Below are 20,547 nucleotides of genomic sequence, written 5' to 3'. Positions count from 1 at the left end.
ATACCTCCACGTCGGTGAAACAACAGGCCGCGAGTGCCTGAAAAGCTTTTGTAGGGGGTTGTGGAGGCCTACGGCGACACATATTTGCGCAAGCCGACTGCCACTGATTGCCAGGGCCAGATGAAGATGCACGAGACGGTGCACGACTTTCCTGGGATGCTAGGGAGCATCGACTGTATGCACTGGCAGTGGAAGAATTGTCCGATGGTGTGGAGAGGCTAATTCACTAGTGGTTACAAGGGCAGCCACCCGACGATGATCCTCGAAGCCGTCGCTGACTATCGGCTCTGGAGCTGGCATGCTTACTTCGGCGTAGCCGGGTCGAACAACGACATTGTGACACCCCGGAATTTCATTTCCCTTTATTATTGGATAAGCCGAAATTATTAGTCTAATTAATCCTCGCGTGGAGGGCGTGTGAACGTAGAAATTTCCGTTGTAGTTTCCATCGGGGAATAAAACAAGTTTTGCGAATGAAACAATGTGCAAGGAAATGATTTTGAGAATAAAGATTAAGAGTCATGTTTATTTGAAAAGCAAGTTGGAAATACAATTTCATGGATACTAGAAATGCTAATAATACATGAAAAAGACAATACAAGTTGTACAAGTTTTCATATGTGAAAGAGACTTCACATGTCTACACGACATCATCCCTTCTTCCACCTCTAGTAATAGAATTCTAGAAAATATCCTAAATTGGTATTGAAACCAAGGTGGCACAAGGACAGATTTTCTTCCCCTTTCTCCATCTCCTTCCTTCTCGATTTTGGCACCATAAGACTCAAAAAATTGTGTCAGCCTAGGACATCTTGAGGATCCTGCAAAATTACACAAGAAAGGAGATTAGAATAGACTCATAGTAGGGGAATAGGGGGGGAGACCAACCAAAATGTAGAAAGGGACGAGATGAGCTAAACAAGATAGCCAAGGACCTAAATCAAGGCTGTAAGAGTCAGCCAATCTGTTTTGTTGCACGTATCATCAAAAGGGGATCAAGATGAAAGGCCCCAGTAAAGTAAGCTCCACCACCGAGCTCATTGGAGCAAGAGAAACTTCATCACCAAGGCTGGAAGGACAACCGAGGAGAGCAGCCCCAGATATACACCAATTTGGCAAGAAAAACTTATCACGAAGCTTGAAAGGAAGCTAAGCAACAACCCCAATTTAGAAGGCTTCTTTCCCAAAAATCTGGCACAAAATGCCAGGAATCAAGGCTATATAAGCGAACCCTCACCACCTCCATTTCCCTCCACCATTTTAATCACCACAAGCTTCATCACAAGGAAGAAATTCAACAAGGGTTAAGGAGAAAAAAAGGGAGCGAGGCGGTGGCAGCGAGGAGAATCACCACAGACCGAGGAGGTTTCACCAAACGAGGTAATCACCTCAACACCGTATACTTATATTGCATCATGTAGAGCAACCACAGTAGTTAGCCAAAAACATAGGATAAATCATAGAGCAAACCATGCTCAACAACCAAAATGCCACATAATTTATAGACTGTTGAACCAAGAATCATAGGATCCCAACGCTAAGCAAAGGCACCAAACAATACAGTAAGGCTCGCAGGCAAACGCAGACATCAAACTGAAAACCGAATAGGTGCTGCCTTGAAAAGAACTGAGACTTGAAATTTTATAAGAAGAGATAGGAACTTAGCTTTAGTGTGAAGGGCTGTCTGACGAAGAGCTCGACGGAAGGAGCTGACGCGGGTGCCGACGTCGATAAGAGTCCGTCGCAGAAGCATGGCGACGGCACGGCGTCGGCTGCGAACGCGAGACAGCGGAGGGAGCGAGCGGTGAACGGCGAGGGGCGCACGACGGAAGGAGCTGTTGCGCGGAGTAGAGTTCGGCACAAGAGCTGGCTCAGCACCTCGACCACTCCACCGGAAAAATTGAACGGAGGAGAGGATTTTGGCGGAGAAGGAACCTCCGCTGTTCTCGATCGATTTGGGGATTTTCGAATTTGAAAAAAAAAAGGGCGAGCTCCGGCGACGCGGGAGAGATGGCGAACTCGCCGGAGAGGAATTTGAGGGGCAAGAGAGAGAGGGCCGAGAGACCTTACTGCTGTTCTTCAATTAAGGACTGGAAGAGAATTTGGGGAAGAATTTTACGATGGATGAAGAGGAGTATAATTGGCCACTTTATTTAATTAAAAGGTATTAGGCCTAGAATTGAATTAAGGAAACAAATGGGCGGCCTCATTTAATTGATGAAATGGACCATGGGGTCATTTACTTAATTAAGATTTGGGCCGAGAGATTTTGTTGGATTTGGCTACTTAATTAAACTAGTAGACTTGGAAATTAAATATTGTTGGAGTGGAATTAATTTAAGGAATTGAGCTTGGAGCTTAATTAAATTAATTCCCGAATAAATTATTGAGTTTACGAAGATGGAAAATATTAAAGTTGAGACGCGAAGGGCCGACCGGCGTCGCCCCGCGACGCCATGGGCGGCCTTAAGAAAAATCCTATAAAAGCCGAGACTAAGACGTAGGTGCTATCATGTAGGATGCATGCATTCTTTTTCAGAAAAATAGTTCAAGTACTAATTAGCGTGTTACGCTATTTATTTCTAAAGGAGAGTTTATTCAAGGGCAAGTGAGGCCAAATGAGGATTTTTAATCGGAGATAAGCATACCAGGTGGGCTTTCTTTTAATATCCAGCACTATAGTGTGGATATAAAGCAAATGTTTTGAAGTTATGAAATACCTTTTTCTCAAAAATGAATATGTGATCATTCCCTTTTAAAGTTGTTGTCACGCCATAAAGTGTTTGTTTTCGAGACCTGCCTGTTGGAGATATTTGTCTGTTGGAGATATTTGTCTGTTGGGGATATTCGTTTGTTGGTTTTGGCTACGCCAAAACGCTTCAATTCGGATCGTGGTGCACAAGAGTCGTGAGCCATCTAGAGGTTGGCCGGCGAGGGTACTGTTGAAGGTGGCCACCTTCAAGGTACACTAGATTCTCAGACATGACAGGATACACCAAGAACTTAGACTGCAGTCGGACTTTTAAGATCACAAAAGAATTTAGTATGCTCGGGCCTTTTTAAGAAAAACCCCTGTGTGATACTGTTGATGGATGACAACTTATATATATGTATGTTTTGTTTTCGGCACGTGTCCACTGAGTACTCCTGTACTCAGTCCTACATGTATTTATAAATGTGCAGGTTGAACGTCAAGATGGAGAAGAATTGATCGGAGTCGATGCTATTAAATAAGCATGTGGATTTCTCGACGATTCGTGTCTTCATACACGAAGTCGTTTAGTAAGGACCTATTTCGCTGTACTTTTGTCACGTGAGAATTTCAAAGTTTCACCTTCGAACTCTGATTTAGTTGATATGATGAATCATTCTATTTTGAGATCTTGTAATCAAATACTTGGCTTCTAATTTGTGGTATCAATTGATTGGCCTTTTGACAAGTCCCTTGAGTTCCTTCCTCGTTTCGTTAATTCCGCTTATTAGTCACGGATTTTCCCGCTTTTGCTATCATTAGCAAAGTGCGGTCGTGACAGACATTAACGTCCTCAACTCATCCACCCTCTTCACCGAGCAATGTAACGGCAACGGCCCGGTCATCAAGTTCACTGCCAACAGGCGCCAATACCACATGGGGTACTACTTGGCCGATGGCATCTATCCACGGTGGCCTGTTTTTGTAAAGACGATCAGCTGCCTAATTGGTGAGAAGAGGGTTTTATTTGCGCACAAGCAGGAGTCGGCGAGGAAGGATGTCAAGCGGGCATTTGGTGTGCTCCAAGCGCGGTGGGCAATTGTGAAAGGACCTGCTCGTTTCTGGTTCAAGGAAGTCATCTTGGACGTCATGTATGCGTGCATTATCATGCACAACATGATAGTCGATCATGAAGGTGGGAGCATCACCGAATGGAACGATGATGACGGTACATCTAGCTCGTCCAGCACGGCGACCGAGCCCCCCGCTAGAGGATTGCCGTCGGGCTTCGATGAGGTTCTAGCTAGACAGGCCTCAATGCGCAACCAACAAGATCATTTGTCAGCTCATGAACGACATGGTTGAAGAAGTGTGGGCCCGTAACCATCGTCGCTGAGTTTGCGTATTTTTTTAATTCGTATTGTAATGTATTAATTTTTATAAATGAAATGAAGTTTTTTCCTAATTTTTATAGTTATTTAAATATTCAAATAAAACTGACGACGTGGCGCGCCTTAGGGTGCCCCACTGCAGGTGGGGGTTAGGAGGATAAAACTGATGACGTGGCGCGCCTTAGGGCGCCCCACTGCTAATGGTCTTACATTCAACTCCCACTTTTACACACTTTACACCAGATACACACACTCCCTGCGAAAAATCACACACCGCCATTTTCAAACACACACACACTCAGCGACGCACCGTCGCCTCCCTCTGGTGATCGCCCCAACAACTCCTCTTCCTCTCTCTCCCTGACACACCGGTCTCCTCCACCCTGCTGCCGCTCTCTCTGCATTGCTGCTGCCTGGCAGTTTCCGGCGACGTCATCGCCGTTTTCCGACAGCTCTAAGCTAGGCTTATCTTCTCTTTGTGTAAGCAAGTCCCTTACACCTCTTATTTGTATAAAATCTTCTTCAAATAAGAATAGGGTTCATAATCAGATTTTCCCCAAATTGAAATTTCAGCAAATTAGATGAAAAACTAAGCTTTTAATAGCTATTTTCCTTGCCTAGAGATAGTTGAAGAGAAGTTATCTTCTTGTCTACTTCACGTAGGATTTGTGGTTAAGAGGTGTAATTGGCTCTATGTAATAATGTCCTTAATTGAGAAGAATTTTGATATAATTTAGGTACCATTTGAGTTGGAATTGCAAATAAAAGTGAATCTTCATTAAGTTGGTGTGTTGGCTGGAAAATTTAGAATATTTATGGCATGCTTGAAGAAACTCTTTTCCTAGGTAGGAACTCACTGTTTTCAGCTGTTGGTTTTAAAGTTTTCGACACCCTTAAGGTGTTGCAAATTGTAATTTCAAATTTTCTGCATGAACCTTGATGTGTTGGGAAGCTCTTTGTAAAATTTCAACTGATTTGGATGTCATTTACTATTTTTAGAAAATCTCCAAACACAGCTGCCAGAACTTAGTTGGAATTTTTGAAAGAACTTTGTTTTAAAATTAAACTAGATACCAAGGCCATGTTTGGTTGGCGGGAAAGCAAAGTTAGCAAGAAATATGATTCCTAGGAAAATGAATCTCTAGAATATGATTCCTAATAACTTTACTTTCCTGTGTTTGGAGAATACGAAGATTTTAAATTTTGTATTTCATTTAAACACCGAACCAAAGTTGCCAAGAAATATGATTCCTAGGAAAAAGAATAATAATTTTTTTTAATAAATTATTAATTACAAATGATGACAATTATATTATTATATATTTATTATTATGATGGATAGTTTAAATATGAATCATCCATCACAATATATAATAATACAAGTATAATTATAGTTACATGGAGTATTATAATCATAAATGATTATAATAATAATAATAATAATTACTATTATAATATTTAAGGATATTATAATTAAATAAATTTTATAATTTAGAATTTCACTACAATTTTATTAATTATTAATTTATAAAATACTAATAATTAGTATTTATTACAATATAATTTATATTATATAATTATATTTTAATTATTTAATAAATTATTAATTATTATTATGATAATAAAAATTATATATAAATATTATAATACAGAGTTATAATTATGATCATTTTAATTATAGTTATTTATTATTCTGAAATTAAGTATGATTTGTAATTTAAAATTATTTTTAAAACATTGTAATTAAATAATAATAATAATAATAATAATTACATATGTAAGAATCCTAAAACTGGGAAAAAGAATACCTAAAAAAAGTTAGGATTCAGAATCCTGGAAAGTTGTACTAACTTTCCTTTTTCTTGGGATTCTGATTACTTTCCCAGTTTGATTAAAAATCAAAACAAACACATGAATTTAAAATTTAAGAAATCAGATTACTTTCCCAGGCAGAATCCTGACAACCAAACATGACCCAAGGGAATTCTTTTGGTATAGGGCTTGACCTCTTGTACTCCGTGCAAAAGAAGTTTATTCTTTAATGATAGCAATGCAGTGAAAACACTAAAGAGTGAGAAGAGATTTTTTTTATTCAACCACTAGGAAGTGAAAATGAACTAGCAATGAAATGTTTGAGCTATGTGCATTAGTAACTAGAAGTAACTAAAGAGAACTTGTTTTATGCTTAAGTTATTTTTGGTGTCGTGTTGATAAGAATTATTTATTGAAAGGTAATCCTGGCCCGAGGGATAGCACGGGCAAGGAGAAGGCGAAGGAGTAAAGTGATCTAGTACGGCATTTTGGATTTTGAGGTAGTATATTCTACATTAGGTCCTAATACTTGAATTAAGTGTACGTAATTGCATTTTGAGTTTTTGCGTGCTAAATTATGATACAACCCCGTAATTATCATATATTATCTATAGCTTGCAAATATGTGAGGGAGGATGTGAATGATAATAATGAATGCTTTGAAACTTACTACGTTTATGTAATGTGATAATTGTGGGAAAACTAGTAATTGACGTACTATGTTTTGAAAATTGTTGAAAATAAATAATGATATGAAGACAAGTCCAATTTAACTTGTTTATGCCCTATGCTTAAGTGTGGTCTGTGGGTACAATTGGCATGTCATAGGACAGCAGCGCTGCATTATCTGTGATCTCCCGTCTTCTGGATAACCGAAGCGAGGATCGTCTGTTATCTGATGGGCCCCTATCTGATCTGTCTGATATGCACCCTATGGGTGGTCTGTTCCCCCCTATCTGATCTGTCTGATATGCACCCTATGGGTGGTCTGTTCCCGAGATTATCTGTCTGCACCCTAATGGGTGGTCTGTGCGGCGTCCTCTCGAGGACCATGACCGCGTCTGTATCTGATTCTGTTTCTGATTTGGTCCGCGTACCCTAGTCTGTCACTAAGCATTTAATGGGGATATATGTGTTATGATATGTGATTGTGTGAAACCTCTATTATAACTCTGATATATTTGGTACACGAGATCAGGTTTTGTTATACGTGTTTTGGATATGTGGAATCTTGATGATATGTATATGTGTTGGTGTGTAGATAATATTGTAATGTATTCTTTGTGTTTAATCCGATAATTGGTGTGGTTGGTTGTTATCAACTTATGAATCTTGTAAAATCCAGGAGATCAAACAATGGCGACATAAATATAAGATTTTTATTGTTTGTTTCTGATAGTAAATATATGTATATGGATATGATGATGTTGACTTTGGAGTGTTTTCATGATTAATAATAGTGTAAATGAATAGGTTGCATAACGTTTACTTAACTTCGAAAATTAGGCTCTGATGTTGAGTATACTACTGGGCTTGTTGAAGCTCACTCCTTTCCTTCCCCCTGCAGATTAGGTGATCAGACTAGCTCTTTTGCTGTTCAGCTGCTCAAGTCGGGTCACTAGCTAAGCTTTTGCGTTAGGTAATTCTTTTGGATTTGATAAATGTGGCAGGTATTGGAAGTGTAATGTACCTTGGACGTTATATTACTTCATAAACTTTTGCTAAGCATGTATATTTTGTGAGTAGTGTCCAGGTTGTGTGTATGTATATATATATATATATATATATATAGAGAGAGAGAGAGAGAGAGACTTTTGGAAACAGGTTTATGGTTTAATTCTAGACATTATGTAGCAGTTTCTCCGTTTGCCAAGTAATGAAAAATAATTCATCTATAAACAAATAAAGAATTAAGGATTTATATGACATCACTTATTCGATCATTAAATTAATTGGGTAAGGGATGTTACAAAGAACTTCTGGAAGCTGTTTATCATAACTTTGATGAGGATGCCATCAACTTCCCTGAGATGAGGAAACTTCTCAACAAATGATGGAGGCAGTTGCATATTTGGCAAAAAAGAGGCCATGTCTTGTTCAATTAATGAGATTGTTGCAAAAAACGATAATGAATAAAAAACAAATGTCAGATCTGATCCCATCATCGAAGAGATAGTAAAAATATGACGACGAAGCCCCGCAAGCGCTGGATGAGGCAATGGCAATGGTTCCTCCAAAATTCCATCGCCTAGAAATCTTTGTTGTAGTTGATAAGGCTAATTTCGTGCATCGGTCTAGGGGTTCATTTCATGAAATTACTGGGTCTAACGCATTGAATTAAGTCAGGTATGTGAAGTTTTTCACCAGATCCAGGAAAAGAAGAGGACGCTTGCATGGTCCTAGGAAACTGGCGAAAGGGTGAACAATTGGAAGAAAATTGCTAGACGGAGGAAGCCTCGGAGTTGAAGGGTAGAATAGGGATTTCTACGAAAACTCTAGAAGGCTATGTCCGCATCTATAAAAGGGAGAAGCATGCAGGCTGGAGGGACCTTCTCGGGTGGAGGCCTCACTAACAGCCCCTTGCTCGATTCACCTTTCCACACACTTGACTCCAAATTCGCGAGAGATTCCAGTTAGCACTTGGTTGGGGTTCTCGTTTTAGCTTTCCAAGAGTGGTTCGAGGGTTGTAACACCGTCCTAGTTCAAGGGCGAAGAAACAATTTACATTTCCGTTGCTATATACACTAATTCCGCCGAGCTTCGCTGTTCGAAGCTCGGTTTTCTTTTGTTAACTAATATTTCCTGTTTTATTCCAGATTTTTACTTTCGCTTATGTCTATTGTGTTCATTTCTGGTTTGCTGGTTGAGTTCGCTTGATGTCGAGTTGGATTGTCGGAGTTGTTTATTTTTTTGCAGTTGGTTTCTGATTATTTGCTGATATTTTTCGTTTGGATCTGAAGAATGGTTCTGTTTTTGGATGAATCGGAGGTTGGGTTTTGCTGGAGTTTGTGATTTGTTTGCAGATTGTTCTTGATTGATTGAATTTGGCGGTGATCGGAGCAGATCTGTTAGAATCGGAGTTATGGAGTTGATTTAGTTGATTGTTGAGTTTGGATTGCTTGGATCCGGAGTGGATTAAGCGTCCGACGTGATTCTGAGCAGGAGTGTTTAAATTTCATGCCTAGCTTACGTGTTTTCATTTCATTCCGCCTAGTTTACGTAGATCTGGTTTATTTCCGATTCGTAGCAAGTTTCCGGCATCTCAATTTCTATATTCTGATCAAATCTGGGAGTATGCTCTGTTTTCTGCATTTGCGTTTCTGAATCTGTTAGGAACTTTGCATGCGAAGCTAGCTGGAGCTGATATGTTATCTGCAGCTTTTTACCGTACTTGCTATATTTGGAATCATGTTCCCCGCTGTTTTATTCTTTCTGCCTAGTCTCAATCAGTTAGTTATTTACTCAGTCAAGGAAGTGATTGTGTCTTTCGGATTTGATGTCTGATTCCAGTAAGTTTTCTGTGTCCTAGGTCTAGCGTTTACATTTCTTGCCTAGATCTAGTGGTAGTTAAAATCTCAACCCCTTTGCGTGGCAGCAGCCGTTTGTTTCCATAGTCTCTTAGCACTACCCTGCGAATCCATCTCTGTGGGATCGACCCCACTTCCCTATACTAATTCATAGTATTCGGGTTGAGGGATTTATTTTTGAAGGGGAGTCGAGTGTGTCCAACGACAAAAACACTGTAGTTCTCTTGAGTTCCTGGACCCAGTGATCCAGTGGATTTAAGGAGCGTTGTGTCTGGACCGAGCCTTGCATTAATTCTCAAATGCGCACACTTGCTTACTCCTGAGTCTAGTCATTCGACATTAGAGTCGAGAGGCAGGCCCAACAACAATTGGAACTTCAGTAGTCATTGGATACGTTACTGAAGAAGTCTCGTGTAAGCTAAATGGTGCAATTTTGATTGCAAATGATGATAAAAACAACGACAACGAGACAGGAGAGTATTTTGGTTAGATTCTATTAGAAAACTTTGTTTATTATTATTCATGGAATGAATTCAAGTATGCTATTTCATTTTAATTAATTAACTATCTTGTTATATCCAAGAGTGGTCTAGTTCGGAAACTTTATTTATTATTCATGAAATGAATTCCAACCGACATTGTTTACTTGAATAATAAAACTTTTTCTGAACACCTCTTGGAAACATTATCAAACAGGACTCTCTCGGGACGTGATTCATTGTAATAAAAATCCTAGCTCCGCCAGACATTTATCATCACTACCTAAAATATCATATTTTTGGGCTATGAAAAACCCGCACCTTTTAATAAAAGAAAGTTGTGCATAATTAAGATCATATGCCTAATGTTATATACAAAGATTAAGAAACAATAGTCACTAAGAGCTCGTCTTTCACTAAATAGTCATGAAAGACTTATCTGACTGTTAGATCCATTCAGTGTTGTATCACATCAGTGTCGTTAGTTTACTTAGGCAAGAAAACTTTCGAACTGACACTATAATTATTAACTATAGGTACCCAAAGTGTATCTAGGTTGTGAAATGTAGTTTTACTTTGCAAGATACCGACTGAGTCGCCTACATTAATGAACATGTCCTTGACTTAATCCACAATGCAAAGGTCTCGTTCACTTTAGACACTTAAATAAAAGTATAAATTTTTAAATAAATAAGGAAACATAGTATAATAAAACTACTTCTTTTTCTTTGTGTAAGAGTGAATTTGAAGTTTATTGTACATAAGCAATTGTTCAACTCGAAACATGTTTTTCAGTATTGCCTTCATATCATGTTTGCTTTTCAGTATTGCATTCATATCATGTTTGCTTTATGAATTTGTTTGTATTTTATTATTGTCATTGTCACGACTTTGTTGCCTATCTTGTTCTTTATTTTTTAACAAGTTTTTATTTTTGCGTGCTACTTTCGCTTTCAAATTGAGCAGGAGGTTTGTTGTAACCTGATACAAGTACCCCTAACGAAAGCGAGAAGGATACCTCCGATGAAGTGGAGCGCGCGGCTGCACCCGAGGCAGCCTCGCGCAGGCAGCAGAAACAGAGCGTAGCAGCGCTGACGAGAACGTTGAGGCCAAGGAACCGAATCAAGCTGCCGCAGAGGCTCGCGGATTAGCCGCTTATCCGCGACCGCGTAGCTTAATAGGAATTCTTTATTTTACGTTTTTTATTTCATTTATTTTGAGAATATTATTATTTTTTATTTGCAATTGAGTCGGACGATTTATAAGCCCCGTTCGGATTTTCTTAGTTGGTTCTTTCCCGAACGTATTAGGATAGGTCGAACCAATCCTAGGGTTTAGTATAAATAGAGCCAATATGTCACCAAATTATCTATCTATGAAATTATTATTTTAGCTCAATTGATTGTGCGTCAAGAAACTTCCCCTAAGGCTGCCGATGAGTCACGGCTCGCGCTCAGCCGTCTCCTTTGACCGGAAGTCTTCGCCGACCCAAACCTCATGGGCGCTCGACGACTACGGTCTTGTTTCATGATTGTGTGTGGAATTCGAACGTTGAGGATCGTTATCCTTAACAACTGGTGTCTTTCATTGCGTACTCTCTATGGACGACTCGAACGAACTAGGGCCGCCTACCGGGCTCCTCACCGGAGGCAATGCCCAGGAGAGGCGATCAGTCGCGGCGTTTCCCAGCGAGCGGTCGCCGCACGGATGGACAGCAACGGCAGCCGCGGCGCGACGACCTGGAATCCAGTAACCAGAATCGCGATATCACGGGGGCGTGCGATCTCTCCTCTTCAGGGCTTGACAAGATTATGGCTCGTTTCGATAAATTGGAGTTTCGATTGGATGCGACGAATAGGCGGGTGGATAAATTGGAGGCCACGCGAGTTCTTGATCCGGACCCACCTTATTTTTCGGACGAGGCGGACGTTGAGGGGTATCGTTCGCAGGTTGATGTTTGGTGTGCCGACGAGGATGTCCCCCGGGTTTTCAACCACGGTCGGCGTGACCGTGGTGGGGATGTCCGCCGCCGCTGGGGCGCTGCTCGCGACACGCACAGGCGAGAGGGTAGCTTCGCGCAACAGGGTGTAGCTACTGGCCCCTACCGTTATCGACCTGCCCATCGACCGCATTCGAGTTGGGATAGACCGGTCGACCGCTATGCAACGGAGCTTGATCGAGGCTTCTGGGGGTATCGCCAGCCGACCTCGTAGGACTCGCCTCTTAATCGCACGAGTCACTCAACAGCCAGGACCGATAGGCTAAAGGATCTCACCATGAAAGTGCCTCGGATGCGGCAAATTGGATCGGATGCGGCAAATTGGATCTCACGAGTTGAGTATTATTTCGACCACCTGCAGATGTCGGATTCTGAAAGTCTTCATTACGTGGTAATGCTCTTTCAACCACCGGCCGCCGAGTGGATTTTTAATCACCGAGCAAACAACCCGGTGGTGACGTTGCTAGAATTCTTGGAAGACGTGTGCTACAGGTTTGATCCACAGAGTTTTCGTAATAGCATTGGTCCGTTGTCCAAGTTGGTTCAGACGGGTTCGGTGACCGAATATCACGATACTTTTGAACGCTACCTTAACAGAGTTCAAGGTCTTTCCGGGGAGGCACTGATCCCGATTTTAATTACTGGTCTTAAGGAACCTATACAAGAGACATTGGAGTTACAACAGCCAGGCTCCCTGGCTGAGGCTATGGCTTTGGCCTTGTGGCTAGCGGCGTCACACGAGGTGCGCCAACTTCCGCCGAGTCGCGGAAAATGGCCAATCCGGGATTCATGTTTTTTCCCTATCAGTCAGAGCCCACCCGTCGGCCAGTCGGACATGCCAGCCAAGGATCCGACAAAAATAAGCTTCAAACCGATTCGAGTTTCGAACGCAGAGAAGGCAGAGCGCTCACGAAAGGGGCTATGCTATCATTGTCTGGAAAAGTGGACACTGGGCCATGTGTGCAAACAGAAGATGCTTTCTTATGTGGGCGAGGATGAGGGTGACAACGGGCGAGATGAGTCGGATGGCGATGAAGAAGGCGATACAATTATCGCCGCAGATTTGTCGCATCTTCACGCCTTGGCAGGAGGCACTAAAGCTCGTCCGTTCAATGTTGTGGGTACAATCGGGAAGACGACAATGGGTATACTTATTGATACTGGCAGCACACACAATTTCCTTCATCCACGAGTAGCGAAAGAATTACAGTTAGCGCTGACTCCTATTAGACCGTTTCCTGTTTATGTGGACAACGGTGCATCGTTAATCTGCTCACATATCGCACGTCGTACCAAGCTATTTGTTCATGGGGTTGACTTCCTCATTGATCTGCACATTATGGAGATCCACAGTCCGGATATTGTATTGGGAATGGATTGGCTAGAGTCGTTGGGCAAGATCTCTGCCGATTTTGTTGGGAAAACATTGGAGTTCAGTCGGAACGGTGTCCGGGTGACACTGCACGGCGTCCAGCCTTCACCTCGCCTCATCTCCTTGCAGTCTTTGGCAATGCTCACGGCTCATTCGTCAAGCCACGAGTTTTATGAAATTATTAGGGTGGAATCGGAAGGTGTTACGGCCGTGACACCGGCAGATGAGGAGTTTCCACCTGATACCCCAGCGGATATTCGGCACGTCTTGGAGCAGTTCCGCCAGGTTTTTTCGGTGCCAACCGGCATGCCACCGCGGAGGGAGTTTGATCACCGCATCCATCTGCTCCCTGACTCTAAGCCAGTCAATGTGCGTCCTTACCTCAATCCTTAATTTCAGAATAATGAGATCGAGCGCCAGGTGCAGGACATGCTAGAGCAGGGTATAATTCAACGGAGTCACAACCCCTTCTCGTCCCCGGTCCTCCTCGTCTGGAAGAAGGATGGGACATTCAGATTTTGCATTGATTACCGGACGCTGAATTTGGCTACGTTTCCTGATCATTTCTCTATTCCGACGGTAGATGAACTTTTTCACTAAGTTGGACTTGCGTTCTGGCTACCATCAGATACGCATGCATGACTCCGATGTTTTCAAGATGGCTTTCCGGACCCACGACAGTCACTTGGAGTTCCTGGTTATGCCGTTTGGCCTCACCAATGCCCCGTCTACTTTTCAAGCTACCATGAAAATGTGTGATCGTTTTCTTCGATGACATTCTTGTTTACAGCCCAACGTTAGAGGAGCACTGTTCGCACTTGGCAGAGGTATTAAAGTTGCTGCAGACACATCAGTTCTTTGTCAAGCTTTCCAAATGTTCTTTCTGCGGCACGACGATGGAGTATTTGGGTCACTTGGTGTCGGACGGAGTTTTGAAGGCAGATCCGGCTAGGATCGTACCAATGACTTCGTGGCCCCCGCCTAAGACGGTCAAGCAGCTGCGTGGTTTTTTGGGACTGACGGGTTACTATCGTCGATTCGTCGCGAATTATGCTATGATCGCGGCCCCGCTCACAGATCTCCTTAAAAAGGAGGCATTCGTTTGGTCCCCGGAGGCGGAGGAAGCGCTCTCGGCCCTCAAGCAGGCTATGACGTCGGCCCCAGTCCTGAGCCAGCCTGATTTTGACAAACAGTTCTGCATAGAGACAAACGCTTCAGACATTGGCATCGGGGCGGTACTCATCCAGGATAAACACCTGATTGCCTATTTCAGTAAGAAATTGGGACCTCGACGCCGTGTAGCGTCGACTTATCACAAGGAACTGTACGCCATAGTGGAGGCAGTACAGAAATGGCGGCAGTACCTTCTTAGGCGTGACTTCATCATTCGAAGCGATCAAAAGAGCTTGAAGGATCTCCTGCAACAGATTGTCCAAACCCCGGATCAACACCTCTATGTGCGGAAGCTAATGGGTATAGGTTCAACATCGAATATAAGAAGGGAACCACGAACAATGCCGCAGATGCATTGTCCCGGCGGGACAACAGCGACGAAAATTCCAGCGGCGACGATCCCGGGGAGACGGTGGCTGCATTGAACGCGGCTGAGGAGCAGCTGACGGTGAACGAAGCAGCTTTGTTCACCGCTATTGCTCAACCGATACCCAAATTATTGGACTCGCTGCGTGCGGAGACGTCGCAGTTACCCGACTTACGTGAGCTTGTCGACCAAATCGCGGCAAGCACAACCCCGTCACATTTATCCTTCGTCGATGGCCTTGTTTATTTCAAGCGCCGAATACAGCTCAGCACCAACTCCAAGTTCAAACGGACCCTCTTGACGGAACACCACTGCACGCCACTTGCGGGCCATCCGAGGCACGAGCGAAAGTTTCACCTGCTGTCGTCGGGGTTTTATTGGCCAAATATGCACAAAGATGTGAAGAAATTTGTCGAATCTTGTGCGGTGTGCCAATCGACGAAGTATTCCACTCAAAAGCCTGCAAGGTTGTTGCAGCCACTGCCGATTCCCTCGCAAGTCTAGGAAGATGTGTCCATGGACTTCATTACGGGTCTTTCCCCTCTCGAGGGTATACCGTGATCATGGTGGTGGTGGACCACCTCTCCAAGTACGCACATTTTGCCCCATTGCCTACCAAATTTGATGCATTACGGGTGGCGCATTTATTCATTAACACAGTGGTCCGGCACCATGGATTTCTGAAGACGTTGGTTTCTGATAGGGACTCGGTGTTCTTGAACGCCACTTGGGAAGAAATGCTCCGTCTAAGTGGCGCCAAATTACATTTTTCCACGGCTTACCATCCGCAATCCGATGGCCAGACGGAGGTACGAAACAGAGGCTTGGAGCAATATCTGCGAGCGTTCACAGCTGATCGCCCTTCTAAGTGGTGTATTCTGCTACCTTGGGTTGAGCTCTCCCTTAATTGTTTCCACCACGCCGCACTAGGGATGTCACCTTTCCGAGCCCTTCATGGTTGAGATCCGCCGCTCTTGGTGGCAGCAATGTCGTCGGCTGCCACACCGCCGAAGGTTGCAGATTTGATACGCCAGCAAGGGGCGCTGCTTCGCGAGTTACGTGATAATCTGGAGCGCACCCAGCAGAGGATGAGAGATTCCGCCAATAAACGTCGACGCTATGTGGAGTTTGAGGAGGGAGACCTGGTGTGGCTAAAACTACAGCCTTATCGACAGCATTCAGTGGCCAAACTATTGTCGGCAAAGCTAGCCAGACGCTACTACGGCCCGTTTGAAGTGGTGCAGCGTGTAGGGCCAGTGGCTTACAGGCTCCGCCTGCCGGAGGGGAGCCGGATCCATGACGTCTTTCACGTCAGCCTCCTGCGTGAATTTGTGGCAGGGGAGGATTTGGTGATGCACGTTCCCCTACCAAATGACTTTGTTGAGGGTCACCCCGTCGTATATCCGGTGGCTTTTATTGATAGTCAGGTTATGTGGCATGTACTGGTGCGATGGTCGGATGGCTCGGACTCCCCATCATGGAGCCATTGGATGTCGTCCGCAATAGTTTTCCGAACCTCCACCTTGAGGTCAAGGATGTTGTTAAGCCGAGAGGAGTTGATACGAGTACCCCTAACGAAAGCGAGAAGGACGCCTCCGAGGAAGTGGAGCGCGCGGATGCACCCGAGGCAGCCTCGCGTAGGCAGTAGAAACAGAGCGTAGCAGCGCCGACGAGAATGTTGAGTCCAATGAACCGAATCAAGCCGTCGCAGAGGCTCGCGGATTAGCCGCTTATCCGCGACCGCATAGCTTAATAGGAATTCTTTATTTTACGTTTTTTATTTCATTTATTTTGAGAATATTATTATTTTTTATTTGCAATTGAGTCGGACGATTTATAAGCCCCGTTCGGGTTTTCTTAGTTGGTTCTTTCCTGAACGTATTTGGATAGGTCAAACCAACCCTAGGGTTTAGTATAAATAGAGCCAATATGTCACCAAATTATCTATCTATGAAATTAATATTTTGGCTCAATTGATTGTGCATCAAGAAACTTCCCCTAAGGCTGCCGACGAGTCACGACTCGCGCTCAGCCGTCTCCTTTGACCGGAAGTCTTCGCCGACCCAAACCTCTTGGGCGCTCGACGACTACGGTCTTGTTTCTTGATTGTGTGTGGAATTCGAACCTTGAGGATCGTTATCCTTAACATAACCATGCTCATATTGGGTTTAAAATTGATGTTAGACTTGCTTATTTAGAGGAAAATAATGTTTAACTTGAATTTAGTTATTTACTTGAATTTAAGATATTTTCTTCATTGAATGCTTGTTGGATGATTTTTTACTTGTAATTCAAAGGAAAGTGGAAGTGGTCTCAAGCTCTCTAGGCGGCAGACATAGAAATTGACTTTTTTTTTCCTCAAACATCATCACGGTGGGAGGTTAAGGCAGACCCCCAACCTGTCTATATCAAAAATCACGAAAGAAACATACATCAACCAAGTCCAAAAGTGACTCGGTCCGCACAGGAGATACAAATCACAAGAGCTAACAAAGCTACAATGGTATCCCCACAGACCGGGTACTAACCATCTAACTAACGAGAAAACTAACATAATAAGCAAATAAATACAAGGATGATGGCCAAGGGTTGGCCAACTCCAAAGGAAAAAATCAAAACCATAAATTAAAACCACGAGCCAAGTGTAGTAGTCATCCATCTCGATATCTGAATCTGAAGTTCGGATAGCCCAACTGGTCCATCCTCACGAGCGACTTCAAATACCGAGGCGCTGAATACGCATCAAAGAAAGTGATGGCAGGGGTCTGTACCCCCTACCTGGTAGAAAATCGGCTGGTCGGTTGCCCTATCTAAAGATGTGAGAGAACATAACCTGCAACTGTGAGAGCAAAGTGCGAATGCGAGCCATGTGATGTCTCACATCCGCTGCTCCCCCGCATCCTGAAGTGAACACCGCGACCACTGCTGCTGCATCCATCTCGACCCAAACCTGCGAAGAGAACTGCATAGCCAATGTCAACCCGTGAAGAAAAGCTAAGAGCTCCGCCTCGAAGGCCGACCCAGCTACGAGGGGCTTGCAAAAGGCCCCCAGGAGAGAACTGTCTAAACCACGAACCACTCCCCCACCGCCAGCTTGTCCCGTCGAGGTGATAAAGGTCCCATCGGTGTTCAGCTTCACCCAAGGATCGTCGGGTGGATGCCAAAGCATACTCAAGGACCTCAAAACTAGCCGGCGAGGAGGAACTGAAGGCATGAAGTTGACAGTCAGAGTGCAACCGCGCCAGTGAAGGGGTAGGAGCACACCCGCCGCTACCAAGATCCGCAGATGCCGAATAACCTGCCAAATAACATGGGAAGAACGAAAAGAAATGCCGCGGTGCTGACTTTGAGGGGACGAATATGTACTTCCTCCGTCTCATTGACGATGACCTATTTTCTTTTTTAGTTTGTCCCATCAGGATGACTCATTACTTAAAATAAAAACACTTTTATTTCTGCTTGATTACATCTCTCTTACTTTACTCTCTCCACTCAACACACAAAATAAAGTTGCATAAAATCTCGTACCGCCCAAGAGAGAGGTCATCTTTCTTGGGACTGAGGGAGTAATATAATTTCCAAGTAAGGGGCAATTTCATCAACTATCATTGTTTTCCATTATAACCCAAGAGTAAATCAAACAATTGTTAGCCTGCAAACAATGGGCTCATGTATAATCAAATACAAAACAAATGGAAAACATCTAACGTCAAAGTCCACTTTCATGAAAAACAATTTAGGAGCTAAAAAAACTCTAAACACAACACCAACTATGTATTAGCATTTAGTCCTAAATAAATTATGTTGATCCATTAAGATGTGTTTGGAAACATGAAATTGGAGCTATGGAATTGGAATTGGAGGCTCCAATTCCATTGTTTGGTATCACAGAAATGTATGAAATTGGAATTGAATTATAATTCCAAATTTTACAATTCCATGATTTAAATTTCATATGAAAAGTAGAAAATTTGGAATTACAAATAGTCATAAAATTAGATAGCTTCACTACTCACTACACACATTTCACACACACACATTTTACACGTTTCACACACTACACACACTACATGCAATTCACACACTACACAAATTTCACACACTTCACACACTTCACACACTACACATATTTCCCGCATTACACACATTTCACACACTGCACAAATTTCACACCCTACAAAAATTTCACACATTTCGTTCACTACACAAATTTCACACACTACACATACTTCACACATTACACACACTACACACATTTCACGCACTACACACACTACACAAATTTTACACACTACACACATTCACACACTACATACATTTCACACACTACACACACTTCACACACTACACACACTACACAAATTTCACACACTACACACACTAAACAAATTACACGCACTACACAAATTTCACACACTACACACACTAAACAAATTACACGCACTACACAAATTTCACACATTTCCCGCATTACATACATTTTACACACTACACACATTTCACACATTTCCCGCAGTACACACATTTCACACACTACACACATTTCACACACTACACACACTTCACACATTTCACACACTACACAAATTTCACACGCTACACACATTTCACACGCTACACACATTTCACACGCTACACACACTAAACAAATTACACACACTAAACAAATTACACACACTACACAAATTTCACACTATACTTACACTACACAAAATACACACGCTACATACACTATACACAAAATACACATGCTACACACACAGGCCCGGTCCTGAGTTTTTATTGGCCCGGGGCGGAACTAAAAGAGGGGCCCCATAATAATACTATAAACTAATAGTAACAATAACAACAGTAGTAATAAAACACTTCAATACATCCAAGACAATATTTATAGCATACAATTTATATTATTACCTTAAAAGTTTGGACCTGGCCCAGTAGCATGTATATACTCATGTATGTATTTGGATTTTGGAGGCCCCAACGTTTTGGGGGCCCGGGGCGGGGGCACTGCTCGACCCCCCCCAGGGCCGGGCCTGTACACACATTACTCACAAAATACTCTCGCGAAATGTGTGTAGTGTGTGTAGTGTATGAAATTTGTGTAGTGTGTGAAATGTGTATATGTACAGTGTGTGTGCACAAATTATTCAAATTCAATTTCATATTAATCACTTCACTTTATCAAACATAGGATTTGAAATTGAATTAGAATTCAATTTCTTTCCAATTCAATTCCATAGAATTTCATTTCCAATTCAATTCCAATTTCGTGTACCAAAAGGAGCCTTAAATGTAATTCATTAATCAGGTAAATGTGATTAACTATTAATTTTTGGACATGATTAAATATAGAGCGAAATTAAAAATAATCTATAATAGCAAATGTGGACTATAATAAAATGAAAAAAAGGTCTCTCTATCGCACATTAAATTGTAGGGGGTGGTCCGATATTCCCTTTTTCGGTAGCCATAATTAATATGACGGCATTTCCATTAATGAAAACTAGGCTTCATATATTTTTGTCCCAACCAAGGAATGATTTGCATGTTTCTCTACAATTCCACCAAACGCATCACCTCTCATTAGTGATTATGAGCTCAATCGCAATCTGTTTCCTTCTGTGATCACTCTGTTTGCGTGTCGTTGCTCAAGATTTCTGTCAGCTTTTCTTACCATTGGTTTTTATGTATGAATTGTAATTAAAGCTCCTTTCTTTTTCACAAATTGGAAT

The 20,547-nt window shown here is 42.6% G+C and overlaps 1 protein-coding gene and 1 long non-coding RNA gene across 2 annotated transcripts; one reads left to right on the top strand and one right to left on the bottom strand.

Annotated features, from left to right (window-relative positions):
• Nucleotides 1–497: 497 nt before the first annotated feature.
• LOC121776145 lies at nt 498–3,123 on the bottom strand. The gene is made up of 2 exons (XR_006045247.1): nt 936–3,123; nt 498–821 (listed from the first exon to the last, which is right to left on the bottom strand). It is a non-coding gene; the product is annotated as an uncharacterized LOC121776145 (long non-coding RNA).
• Nucleotides 3,124–12,261: 9,138 nt separating this feature from the next.
• LOC121776789 lies at nt 12,262–15,774 on the top strand. Its single transcript, XM_042173954.1, has 6 exons — nt 12,262–13,557; nt 13,672–13,851; nt 13,901–13,998; nt 14,063–14,745; nt 14,796–14,987; nt 15,077–15,774. Exons 1-6 carry the CDS (start codon nt 12,262–12,264, stop codon nt 15,772–15,774), a joined length of 3,147 nt encoding a protein of 1,048 aa, XP_042029888.1.
• The last annotated feature ends 4,773 nt before the right edge of the window (nt 15,775–20,547 follow it).

Source organism: Salvia splendens, chromosome 18 (genome assembly GCF_004379255.2).
Source record: "Salvia splendens isolate huo1 chromosome 18, SspV2, whole genome shotgun sequence".
Taxonomy (NCBI): Eukaryota; Viridiplantae; Streptophyta; class Magnoliopsida; order Lamiales; family Lamiaceae; genus Salvia; species Salvia splendens.
The sequence above is the reverse complement of the archived record's forward strand: the minus strand, read 5'-3'. Positions and strand labels throughout refer to the sequence as shown.